The following is a 12,953-nucleotide window of genomic DNA, read 5'->3' as shown; positions in this document are numbered from 1 at the left end:
AATAGGTGAACTAGAAGATAAAATTATGGAAAAAGAGGAAGCTGAGAAAAAGATAAAAAAAATCCAGGAGTATGAGGGGAACATTACAGAACTAAGTGATGCACTAAAGAGAAATATTCTACACATAATTGGTATTCCAGAGGAGGAAGAGAGAGGGAAAGGTGCTGAAGATGTACTTGAAGAAATCATAGCTGAGAACTTCCCTGATCTGGGGAAGGAAAAAGGCATTGAAATCCAAGAGGCACAGAGAACTCCCTTCAGACGTAACTTGAATCGATCTTCTGCATGACATATCACAGTGAAACTGGAAAAGTACAAGGATAAAGAGAAAATTCTGAAAGCAGCGAGGGATAAATGTGCTCTTACATATAAAGGGAGACCTATAAGACTTGTGACTGATCTCTCTTCTGAAACTTGGCAGGTCAGAAAGGAATGGCAGGAGATCTTCAATGTGATGAACAGAAAAAAATATGCAGCCGAGAATCCTTTATCCAGCAAGTCTGTCATTTAGAACAGAAGGAGAGATAAAGGTCTTCCCAAACAAACAAAAACTGAAGGAATTCGTCACCACTAAACCAGCCCTACAAGAGATCCTAAGGGGGATCCTGTGAGACAAAGTACCAGAGACATTGCTACAAACATGAAACCTACAGACATCACAATGACTCTAAACCCGTATCTTTCTATAATAACACTGAATGTAAATGGATTAAATGTGCCAACCAAAAGACATAGGGTATCAGAATGGATAAAAAAGCAAGACCCATCTATTTGCTGTCTACAAGAGACTCATTTTAGACCTGAGGACACCTTCAGATTGAGAGTGAGGGGATGGAGAACTATTTATCATGCCACTGGAAGTCAAAAGAAAGCTGGAATAGACATACTTATATCAGACAAACTAAACTTTAAATTAAAGGCTGTAACAAGAGATGAAGAAGGGCATGATATAATGATTACAGGGTCTATCCATCAGGAAGAGCTAACAATTATAAATGTCTATGTGCCAAATACAGGAGCCCCCAAATATATAAAACAATTACTCACAAACATAAGTAACCTTATTGATAAGAATGTGGTAATTTCAGGGGACTTTAACACTCCACTTACAGAAATGGATAGATCATCTAGACACACAGTCAATAAAGAAACAAGGGCCCTGAATGATACATTAGATCAGATGGACTTGACAGATATATTTAGAGCTCTGCATCCCAAAGCAACAGAATATACTTTCTTCTCGAGTGCACATGGAACATTCTCCAAGATAGATCACATACTGGGTCACAAAACAGCCCTTCATAAGTATATAAGAATTGAAATCATACCATGCATACTTTCAGACCACAATGCTATGAAGCTTGAAATCAACCACAGGAAAAAGTCTGGAAAACCTCCAAAAGCATGGAGGTTAAAGAACACCCTACTAAAGAATGAATGGGTCAACCAGGCAATTAGAGAAGAAATTAAAAAATATATGGAAACAAACGAAAATGAAAATACAACAATCCAAACGCTTTGGGATGCAGCGAAGGCAGTCCTGAGAGGAAAATACATTGCAATCCAGGCCTATCTCAAGAAACAAGAAAAATCCCAAATACAAAATCTAACGGCACATCTAAAGGAAATATAAGCAGAACAGCAAAGACAGCCTAAACCCAGAAGAAGAGAAATAATAAAGATCAGAGCAGAAATAAACAATATAGAATCTAAAAAACTGTAGAGCAGATCAATGAAACCAAGAGTTGGTTTTTTGAAAAAATAAACAAAATTGATAAACCTCTAGCCAGGCTTCTCAAAAAGAAAAGGGAGAGGACCTAAACAGATAAAATCATGAATGAAAATGGAATTATTACAACCAATCCCTCAGAGATACAAGCAATTATCAGGGAATACTATGAAAAATTATATGCCAGCAAACTGGACAACCTGGAAGAAATGGACAAATTCCTAAACACCCACACACTTCCAAAACTCAATCAGGAGGAAACAGAAAGCTTGAACAGACCCATAACCAGTGACGACATTGAATCAGTTATCAAAAATCTCCCAACAAATAAGAGTCCAGGACCAGATGGCTTCCCAGGGGAGTTCTACCAGACGTTTAAAGCAGAGATAATACCTATCCTTCTCAAGCTATTCCAAAAAATAGAAAGGGAAGGAAAACTTCCAGACTCATTCTATGAAGCCAGTATTACTTTGATTCCTAAACCAGACAGAAACCCAGTAATAAAAGAGAACTATAGGCCAATATTCCTGATGAATGTGGATGCAAAAATTCTCAATAAGATACTAGCAAATCGAATTCAACAGCTTCTAAAAAGAATTATTCACCATGATCAAGTGGGATTCATTCCTGGGATGCAGGGCTGGTTCAACATTCGCAAATCAATCAATGTGATACATCACATTAATAAAAGAGAAGATAAGAACCATATGATCCTGTCAATCGATGCAGAAGAGGCATTTGACAAAATTCAGCATCCTTTCCTAATAAAAACCCTCGAGAAAGTCGGGATAGAAGGAACATACTTTAACATCATAAAAGCCATTTATGAAAAACCCACAGATAACATCATCCTCAATGGGGAAAAACTGACAGCTTTTTCCCTGAGATCAGGAACACGACAGGGATGTCCACTCTCACTGCTGTTGTTTAGCACAGTGTTGGAAGTTCTAGCATCAGCAATCAGACAACAAAAGGAAATCAAAGGCATCAAAATTGGCAAAGATGAAGTTAAGCATTTACTTTTTGCAGAAGACATGTTATTATACGTGGAAAATCCGACAGACTCCACCAAAAGTCTGCTAGAACTGATACATGATTTCAGCAAAGTTTCAGGATACAAAATCAATGTACAGAAATCAGTTGCATTCAACAGTTGCATTCATCAGTTGACAAATAAAGAAACTGATCCCATTCACAATTGTACCAAGAAGCATAAAATACCTGGGGATAAATCTAACCAAAGATGTAAAAGATCTGTATGCTGAAAACTATAGAAAGCTTATGAAGGAAATTGAAGAAGATATAAAGAAATGGAAAAACATTCCATGCTCATGGATTGGAAGAATAAATATTGTCAAAATGTCAATACTACCCAAAGCTATCTACACATTCGATGCAATCCCAATCAAAATTCCACCAGCAATCTTCTCGAAACTAGAACAAGCAATCCTAAAATTCATATGGAACCACAAAAGGCCCAAATAGCCAAAGTAATTTTGAAGAAGACCAAAGCAGGAGGCATCACAATCCCAGACTTTAGCCTCTATTACAAAGCTATAATCATCAAGACAGCATGGTATTAGCACAAAAACAGACACATAGACCAATGGAATAGAATAGAAACCCCAGAACTAGACCCACAAATGTATGGCCAACTCATCTTTGACAAAGCAGGAAAGAACATCCAATGGAAAAAAGACAGTCTCTTTAACAAATGGTGCTGCGAGAACTGGACAGCAACATGCAGAAGAATGAAACAAGACCACTTTCTCACACCATTCACAAAAATAAACTCAAAATGGATAAAGGACCTGAATGTGAGACAGGAAACCATCAAAACCCTAGAGGAGAAAGCAGGAAAAGACCTCTCTGACCTCAGCCGTAGCAATCTCTTACTCGACACATCCCCAAAGGCAAGGGAATTAAAAGCAAAAATGAACTACTGGGACCTTATGAAGACAAAAAGCTTCTGCACAGCAAAGGAAACAACCAACAAAACTAAAAGGCAACCAACGGAATGGGAAAAGATATTTGCAAATGACATATCGGACAAAGGGCTAGTATCCAAAATCTATAAAGAGCTCACCAAACTCCACACCCGAAAAACAAATAACCCAGTGAAGAAATGGGCAGAAAACATGAATAGACACTTCTCTAAAGAAGACATCCGGATGGCCAACAGGCACATGAAAAGATGCTCAACATCGCTCCTCATCAGGGAAATACAAATCAAAACCACACTCAGATATCACCTCACGCCAGTCAGAGTGGCTAAAATGAACAAATCATGAGACTGTAGATGCTGGAGAGAATGTGGAGAAATGGGAACCCTCTTGCACTGTTGGTGGGAATGCAAATTGGTGCAGCTGCTCTGGAAAACAGTGTGGAGGTTCCTCAGAAAATTAAAAATAGACCTACCCTATGACCCAGCAATAGCACTGCTAGGAATTTACCCAAGGGATACAGGAGTACTGATGCATAGGGGCACTTGTACCCCAATGTTTATAGCGGCACTCTCAACAATAGCCAAATTATGGAAAGAGCCTAAATGTCCATCAACTGACGAATGGAGAAAGAAATTGTGGTTTATATACACAATGGAATACTACGTGACAATGAGAAAGAATGAAATATGGCCCTTTGTAGCAACATGGATGGAACTGGAGAGTGTGATGCTAAGTGAAATAAGCCATACAGAGAAAGACAGATACCATATGGTTTTACTCTTACGTGGATCCTAAGAAACTTAACAGAAACCCATGGGGGAGGGGAAGGAGAAAAAAAAAAAGAGGTTAGAGTGGGAGAGAGCCAAAGCATAAGAGACTCTTAAAAACTGAGACCAAACTGAGGGTTGATGGGGGGTGGGAGGGAAGCGAAGGTGGGTGATGGGTATTGAGGAGGGCACCTTTTGGGATAAGCACTGGGTGTTGTATGGAAACTAATTTGACAATAAATTTCATATATTGAAAAAAAATAAAGTCATCTACAATTACCGTATTATTATCAGTAAGATTGCTTATGTTTGTGATTAATTTATAAATTTGGGTTCTACCAAGTTGGGGGCATAAACATTTACGATTGTTATCTCTTCTTGATGGATAGGCCCCTTAATTATGACAATAATGCCCTTCTTTATCATTTGCTACCGTCTTTACTTTAAAATCTAGTTTGTCTGATATAAGTATGGCTATTCCAGCTTTCTTTTGACTTCCAGTAGCATGATATATGGTTCTCCATCCCCTCACTTCCAATTTTCAGGTGTCCTCAGGTCTAAAATGAGTGTCTTGTAGACAGCATATAGATGGAACTTGGTTTTTTATCCATGTTGATACCTTATGCCTTTTGATTGGGGCATTTAGCCCATTTACATTCAGAGTTATGACTGAAAGATATGGATTTAGTGTCATTGTGTTATCTGTAGGTTTCATGATTGTGGCAATGTCTCTGGTCCTTTGTAGTCTTTGCAGCATTCCACTCACAGAGTGCCTGCAGGGTTGGTTTAGTGGTCATGAATTCCTTCAGTTTTTGTTTGTCTGGAAAAGCCTTGATCTCTCCTTTCACTCTGAATGACAGCCTTGATGGATAAAGGATTCCTGGCTGCATATTTTTCCTATTCAGCACATTGAATATTTCCAGCTACTCCCTTCTGGCCTGCCAAGTTTCAGTGGACAGGTCTGCTACTACCCTTGTGTGTCTGCCCTTGTAGGTTAAGGCCCGTTTGTCCCTAGCTGCTTTCAGAATTCTCTCTTTATCTTTGTATTTTGCCAATTTCACTATGACATGCCTTGGGGCTGACCTGCTTCTGTTAATTCTGAAGGGAATTCTCTGGGCCTCCTGGACTTGGATGTCTGCTTCCTCCCCCAGATTAGGGAAGCTCTCAACTATAATTTGGTGAAACAAACCTTCTGCCCCTGTCTCTTTCTTCTCCTTCTGGAATTCCTATGATACAGATATTATTATATCTCATTGAATCACTTAGGTCTCTAATTCTCCCCTCGTGGTCTAATATTTTCCTCTCTCTCTCTTTTTCAGCTTCATCATTTTCCATGTTATCTTCTATTTCACTTATTCTTCCCTCTGCTCCTTCATCCTTGCTGTCTCTGCATCTAGTTTATTTTGCATCTCATTTACTGCATTTCTTAATTCATCATGACTATCTCTTGTGTCCTTGATCTCTGCAGCAATAGATTCTCTGCTGTCTTCTATAGTTTTTTCAAGCCCAGCTCTTAGTCTTATGACTATTATTCCAAATTCTTGTTTAGATATATTGTTTATATCTGTTTTGAGCAATTTTTCTGGCTGTCATTTCTTCCTAGAATTTTTGAGAATTCTTCTGTCTAGTCATTTTGTCTAGTTTTCTGTCTTTTACGTGTTTTAATAGTTTGTTATGTGTCCTGCCCCTGTGAGTACTACTATGTTAAAAAGGGGTCATATACTATCCAGGGCCTGACCCTTCAGGAGGTGTTTTTGGAGTGTGTCACATGCTCTCTGTTGTTGTGACTCTGGTTGCTTTATACCCCTACTCGCACTGGTGGTTTGGACTTTCCACCAGGCGTGCTTTGATTTGTTCATTGAAGTAACCCTGGAAAAAATTAAAAAGGGGAGGGGGTGGAAGAAGCCTTATCCCATAGAAAGAGGGAAATGACAGAGGCAGGGAAAGAGAAAAAAAAATTGAGCAGGCAGAGAATCAGAGAAACTATATGGCTTAATCTAGAGAGAGAGAGAAAAATAAAGAAGGAGGAGATACAGAAGAGGTGTAAAATGCATAGATTAAAAATGCCTGCTTAAACAAATTAACAACCAGAATAGAGAAGGGAAGGAAGAAGAAGAAGGAGAAAAGACAAGAAAAGAAAATATGTATTTCCAAAAATCAAATCAGAAAATGAAACACTGCCGGACCGTTGTCCGATGGTGCCCTGGAACCAGTGGTTGTGCTGGTCTGGAGGAGGGACCCTCTGGTTGGGTAAGGGTCAATTCTCCCTCCAGCAGATATGCAGTTGCCAGGCATGGTGAGGCAGGGTTTGGTGTAAGCAGTCCAACCTCCACTGGGGGCCTGCTGTCCTGTTCCCTGAAGCCCCACCATGTTGGTGATTGGAGGAAAATGGCATCGTCGCAGTTTCTCCTCCCTAGACCAAACCACCCTGTTCAGGCAGCCCTCACAGCACAGCACAGGCACGATCTGGTCAGTTTGTCCCGCTCCACAGTCTCCTGCACCTCCCAGGCACTCAGCTGGGATTCAAACCCCAACGTCTTAAAGGATCCCACTCCACACACCCGGGTTCTGGGGTGGCACCACTCTGCCAAGCTGACAAAGGGCCTCTCAGGACAGAATCTTAAGCAGGATCCATGCCCAGCACAGAGCCTGATGTGGGGCTCCATCTCACAACGCTGCGGTCATGACCTGAGCTAAAATCAAAAGTCGGACACTCAACTGACTGAACCAACCAGGCACCACTCTACCCGAGTTCTAATCTTAATTCTACCACATACTAGCTATGTGACTTCTTTAACCTCTGGGCTGTGGTTTTCCCATCCATAAAATAAAAATAATAGAGTTGATGTGAGAATTAAGTGAGTTAATAAATAAAAATTATTTAGAACAGTACTGGCACATAGTAAACCCTCAATAAATGTGAGTAATATAATAAGTATTATTGTTATTACTTGATACAGACAAGTCTAGAATTATAGAGGTGCGTACTTAACACCAGGGCCTGGGTAGCTCAGTCAGTTAAGCGTCGACTTCAACTAAGGTCACGATCTCTCAGTTTGTGAGTTCGAGTCCCCCACTGGGCTCTGTGCTGACAGCTCAGAACCTGGAGCCTGTTTCGGATTCTGTGTCTCCCTCTCTCTCTGCCTATCTGCTGCTCGCACTTTGTCTCTTGCTCTCTCAAAAATAAATAAACATTTAAAAAAAATTTAATACAAAACAAACAAACAAAAAAAAGACAGGGCCCAGCTTTGCACAGTGGCAGTATCATAGCCAATGAGGTTTATCCGAGGCGCGATTATTGCTAATTGAAAACTTTTCCCAAAAAAGACAGGGCCCCGGAAAATCTTTCCATCTGAAAATTATTAATAAAAACACTTTAGTCACCTTTTTAGGAATTCAAGAAGAAAGCCTGTTCTCTGCCAGAGGTATGACTAGAAGGAATAAAATCTCCAATGATAACCTAAATCCCAAGGCCATCATGTGTGAGTGTCAGGTTCCAAATCAATTTATATAATACATAAATCTCAAAGAATTAATATAAAACTGTCACCAGCTAATATCTTTATGGAAAAAAATTAAATTGGATCCCAATTTCACTCTAAACATAAAAATCAATTTCAGGTGAATTAAAGACTTAACTATGAAAAAGAAATACTTAAAAACTTTTAGGAGAAAATATTGGGAAATATCTTAACGTCCTCAAAATAGTGACAGGCTTCTATTTTCCTTATAAAGGCTAAGTTATCTGCTAAATGTGAGAAGGGCTAAGGTTGGAGTAGGAATGGAAGTTTGAGAGAATGGAGATTGTTAATTAGTTATTTCAGAGAGTAAAAGAATAAACTAACTGGGAGAGGGTGGGAATCACATAATTCCTAGGTAGTGCTGAGGGCCACCAGACACTGATGGTCAAGATTTCAAAGTGTTCAATCTGCTGAGCTATATAATTTTCTCTAGAAATGATGTCAGCCACGAGGAAAAGCCAGGGTTGGGAGTTTTGTAAGACAGGTGCAACCAAAGGGCAATTTAGGGTACTGAAGACTGTAGGGTATTCGAGGTACACAGACCAGTGATTTTCAAGTGGATAAGGAAGAAAAGTGAAAACAGGGAGACTGGTGGGTAAGGACAAAGTTGAGGGATAAATGGATAGAAGGTCCCAATGAGGTATACAGAACCAATAAGCTGTCTGGTGAAGAAATGAGCAGCCAGATGAAGAAAAAAGGAAAGCAGTGAATATAAATGTGCAATATTTAACAACAAGAAAGGAAATTTAACTATAGATATGAGTAAGATAATATACTATACAACTCCGTGATAATAAAACTTTTTAACTCGGGGTGCCTGGGTGGATCAGTTGATTAAGCATCCTACTTCGGCTTGGGTCACGACCTCACTGTTTGTGAGTTCGAGCCCCACGTCGGGCTCTGTGCTGACAAGCTCAGAGCCTAGAGTCTGCTTAGATTCTGTGTTTCTGTCTCTTTCTGCCCCTCCCCGGCTCGTGCTCTCTCTGTCTCTCAAAAATAATAAAAATGTTTAAAAACAAAAACAAAAACTTTTTATCTCCACGAAACTAAAATTCCTAGGATAAATGAAGTGACTAACAATGCAAATAATCTCTTCATCCAATTAATCTATTATGTTCCACCTTGTATAGAAAGCAAATTAAATTGATTTCTAGTGTAAGGTAAAATAACTGTTACTTAAAATGCACTATTACCCAACAGCTAAGCACAAAATAACAAAATGCTACTTTTCGCTTCAATTTTTAAACTAGCTTCACTCCATTTAAAATGTACATATAAGACCTTGTATTTCTTTACAGTGAGCTTCTGAGTGGCCAAGACTGTCTTTCTCATCTTAACAGCTCATCAGCTTAACAGAAAGCATATATAACAATGGCTCAGTAAATATTACTGAATAAATTGGAAGATGGAAAAAAATATATAAACAAATGAAAGAGGAAATTCTGCATATGAGTACTCAGCGCTAGTCACTAGATGGCATCACTTCCCCAAATTGGGAAGACGTTTTACATCTTCCGAAAAGGAATTTTATATACACGGTTCTAGCTCTTTATAGTAAGTGTGAGGATAAACAGGAAGCTCGTAAAAACTTTCAATTCATTTGCACATGGAAGTGCTCGAGATTTAGAAATCATTAACAGAGAAGATTGAAACCAAACATCAGCAGTAAGCCAGGCATCTGTTTGGCTGATGATCTACAGGATGACTACCTCTTCTAGTCTGCTACACTCTTCTAAAGTTTGTCACACCAGTTGGTCCACTAAAAGCACAATATATGTTGGGGTGGGTGGCTCAGTCGGGTAAGTGTGTCCAACTCTTGAGTTCCGCTCAGGTCACGATCTCATGGTTTGTGAGATCGAGCTGTGCACTGGGCTCTGTAACTGACAGTGTGGAGTCTTCTTGGGATTCTCTCTCTCTCCCTTTCTCTCTCTCTGCCCTGCCCCTGCTCTTTCTCTGTCTCTCAAAATAAATAAATAAACTTGAAAAAGTAAATAAAAGCACAAAATGTGATGTTCTTACATAATTTTTCAGAGAAGCGTTCCGTATTGGTCATCATTGTATCAATGAAATCTTTAAAATTCACTTTTTTCGTTTCTAAGGAGAAAAGAATATTTTCTTCAATATCTTCAAATGTTAATTATGACAACTATAGAATTATGTAAAATAAATTATAGGGAGATAACATGATTATAGCCATCAGCTAATACCACTAAAAATATATGGTTCTAAGAGGAAAAAGCGATTCAACACACAAGGAGAAAGTAAAACTGAAAAATGCCAGGAAAGTTAATCAAAATCTTTCTAGTTACAAGCGTACAACATTTTTAATTTTAACTTACATTATCTTGTCTTGGCCTGACAACAACTCAAAGATATGTCGGTAAAGAATTAGTGTATTATTTTATACATTTTAAAAAATACTTAGACATGATATCATGATTTTTTTCCCCAGGTCACAAAAGGAAATACAAGATCAGAGATTAGAAGTGAGCTTTCTTGACCTCTGGTTTCTCCCACCTCAGGCTACCATTCACATTGTTATCTTTATTCCAGTATGCTTTTGAAACTATTAAACATTTTAATAGTCATTCTATACTTAGAAAATGTCTTTCTTTGATTATATATAATATCCCAATATTAGAATGGATAAAGATTTCTAAGAATTTTCTAAGGCCGCATATAAAGGTTTTATATAAATAGGATGAGCTTTTGATAACACTACTCCTTTGTTTATCCCACTAAAAAAATCAAATTCCAGTTCTAATCTATAAAAGATAAGGCACAGCCTATTGCCTATTTCCAAGATAAAGAATCTTTGAGAAGTTTACTTTAAGGAGCACCAAATTACTTTGTATTCTTAACCAAATATTTAAAGACTTGAAAAAAATGAGACTTTGAAAAATTCTAGGCGAATGTTAGAGTTAATGAAGATTTACATTCACTAACAGGAACATATAACTTTCTAAAGCAATAGATTCCCTATTTTTGATAATGTCTATTTGATACACAAATGTTTTAGCTGAACCACTGAACCCACCTCCCATTTGAAGAACATTATTGTTTTAAGGACAAAATTACTTTTTATTTTTATTATTTTTTAATATAGTTTATTGTCAAATTGGTTTCCATACAACACCCAGTACTCATCCCAACAAGTGCCCTCCTCAATGCCCATCAGCCACTTTCCCCTCTCCCCCACCCCCATCAACCCTCAGTTTGTTCTCAGTATTTAAGAGTCCTTATGGTTTGCCTCACTCCCTCTCTGTAACATTTTTCCCCCTTCCTCTCCCTCACAGTTGAAGAACATTATTAACACCACTGCATCTGCGTCTGTGCTTCCCCCATTCTATTCTACTGCTTCTCTACAGAGAGAACATTGCTGAATTTTTTAAAATTAACCAAGGTCTTGCTTTTTTACATAAAATTTTACACAGGATAAACAAAATATTCCTTAATTTTCTTTTACAGCTCTATAAAAATAATCACACTATAGCAACCTAGACTTGCTTTTTTCATTCAATATATTTCCAAGAACCATCCATATAGTATATTGCTATAGTTCATTTTCACTAACGTACACATTATCAGTATTTCATCATGCATCAGTGGTAAATACCACAATTTATTTATACATTCTATCACCGATCATGTTGTTTCTTTTTGTTCCTTCCTTCCTTCCTTCCTTCCTTCCTTCCTTCTTTCCTTCCTCCCTTCCTTCCTTTTTCTATTAGGATCAGAGCTGCTATGAGCACTTTTAACATGTCTCCTTGCACATCAGTGCAGAGATTTTCTGGGATGTATCACTAAAAAATGGATTTTCTAAGCCATGAAGTATGAAAACCTTACAGAATACTACATAATGTTTTTCAAAGTTCTTTCACCACTTTTGCCTTATTTACCAACAATTAAATTAACAGACCTTAATTTTTGCCAATTTGGTCAGCATCAAAAGGTATTTCATTGTGACCTAAATTTTGCATTTCCCTGATTACTATGATGTATAAAAAGACTTCATATGATTATTAGCAACTTATGTTTCTTCATCTGGCAATGGCTGTTCTTGTAATTTGGCCATTTTTCTCTTGGGTTGTTAATTTATAGGGGTTTTCTATTTATTCTCCACAATGATCTTTCGCTGTTATGAGTGTTACAAATAATCTTTACTCTGGAATGCCTGGGTGGCCCAGTCAGTTAAGCATCCAACTTTGGCTCAGGTCATGATCTCACAATTCATGAGTTCAAGCCCCGCTTAGGGCTCTGTGCTGACAGCTGGGAGCCTGGAGCCTGCTTCAGATTCTGTCTCCCTCTCTCTCTGCTCCTCCCCATCTCATACTCTGCACCTCTCTCTCTCTCAAAAATAAATAAACATTAAAAAAAATTTTTTTTAATAATAATCTTTGCTACATTTGTGGCTTGTATTTTCATTCTGTTTGTATTACCTTTTAATAAAGAGAAGTTCTTATTTTTAATGTAGTCAAATGTATAAATCTTTTCTTTTCTGGTTAGTGATTTTGTATCTTAAAAATAATTCCTTGTAACTCTAAGTCAGAAAATTTTTCTTCTTTCTCTAAAGAGAATTTTAGTGTTCGTATCTGGAAATCATTACTGAATATGATATATAGGTAGGGATCCAATTCTATTTTTTACATTTGAATAATTAATTATTCCAGCACCATTTATTAACTGGTGCTTCCCCTCCCCCCCAGTAATCTGCCACCTCATTATATATGTTTCCTTATATGTGTGTAGATATATTTGGAAGTTACTTATCCTGTCCTATCAGTCAATTTCTCTATCCCTGTGCCATTTTCACACTGTTTTACTTACTGTAACTTTATAATGAGTCTTAATATCCAGGGTAGCAAGATCCCTCCAACACCACTCATACACCCTATCCACGTTTTTCTTCCTCAAGAGTGTTTTAGCTACTCTTGATCTTTGTTTATGCATACAAATATTAGAATCAATTCATCAAAAAAGTCAGGGTTTT

The 12,953-nt window shown here is 37.9% G+C and overlaps 1 protein-coding gene and 1 pseudogene across 1 annotated transcript in view; one reads left to right on the top strand and one right to left on the bottom strand.

The window, feature by feature from the left end:
* LOC145715166 (EF-hand calcium-binding domain-containing protein 13-like) overlaps nt 1–10,051 on the bottom strand; it is a 34,853-nt gene extending 24,802 nt beyond the window's left edge. Inside the window, exon 1 of the mRNA XM_081794827.1 lies at nt 9,983–10,051. Within this exon, the coding sequence (XP_081650953.1) occupies nt 9,983–10,019 (37 nt within the window). The 5' untranslated portion in view covers nt 10,020–10,051. The remainder of the gene's footprint in view (nt 1–9,982) is intronic.
* On the top strand, nt 7,687–7,813 carry LOC144614433 (U4 spliceosomal RNA; annotated as a pseudogene).
* Nucleotides 10,052–12,953: the final 2,902 nt, after the last annotated feature.

The sequence above is a fragment of the Panthera onca genome, assembly GCF_046562875.1.
Source record: "Panthera onca isolate mPanOnc1 chromosome E1 unlocalized genomic scaffold, mPanOnc1 haplotype 2 h2.Chr16_ul_5, whole genome shotgun sequence".
NCBI lineage: Eukaryota > Metazoa > Chordata > Mammalia > Carnivora > Felidae > Panthera > Panthera onca.
Note: the sequence above shows the minus strand (reverse complement) of the source record. Positions and strands in the feature narration are given on the sequence as shown.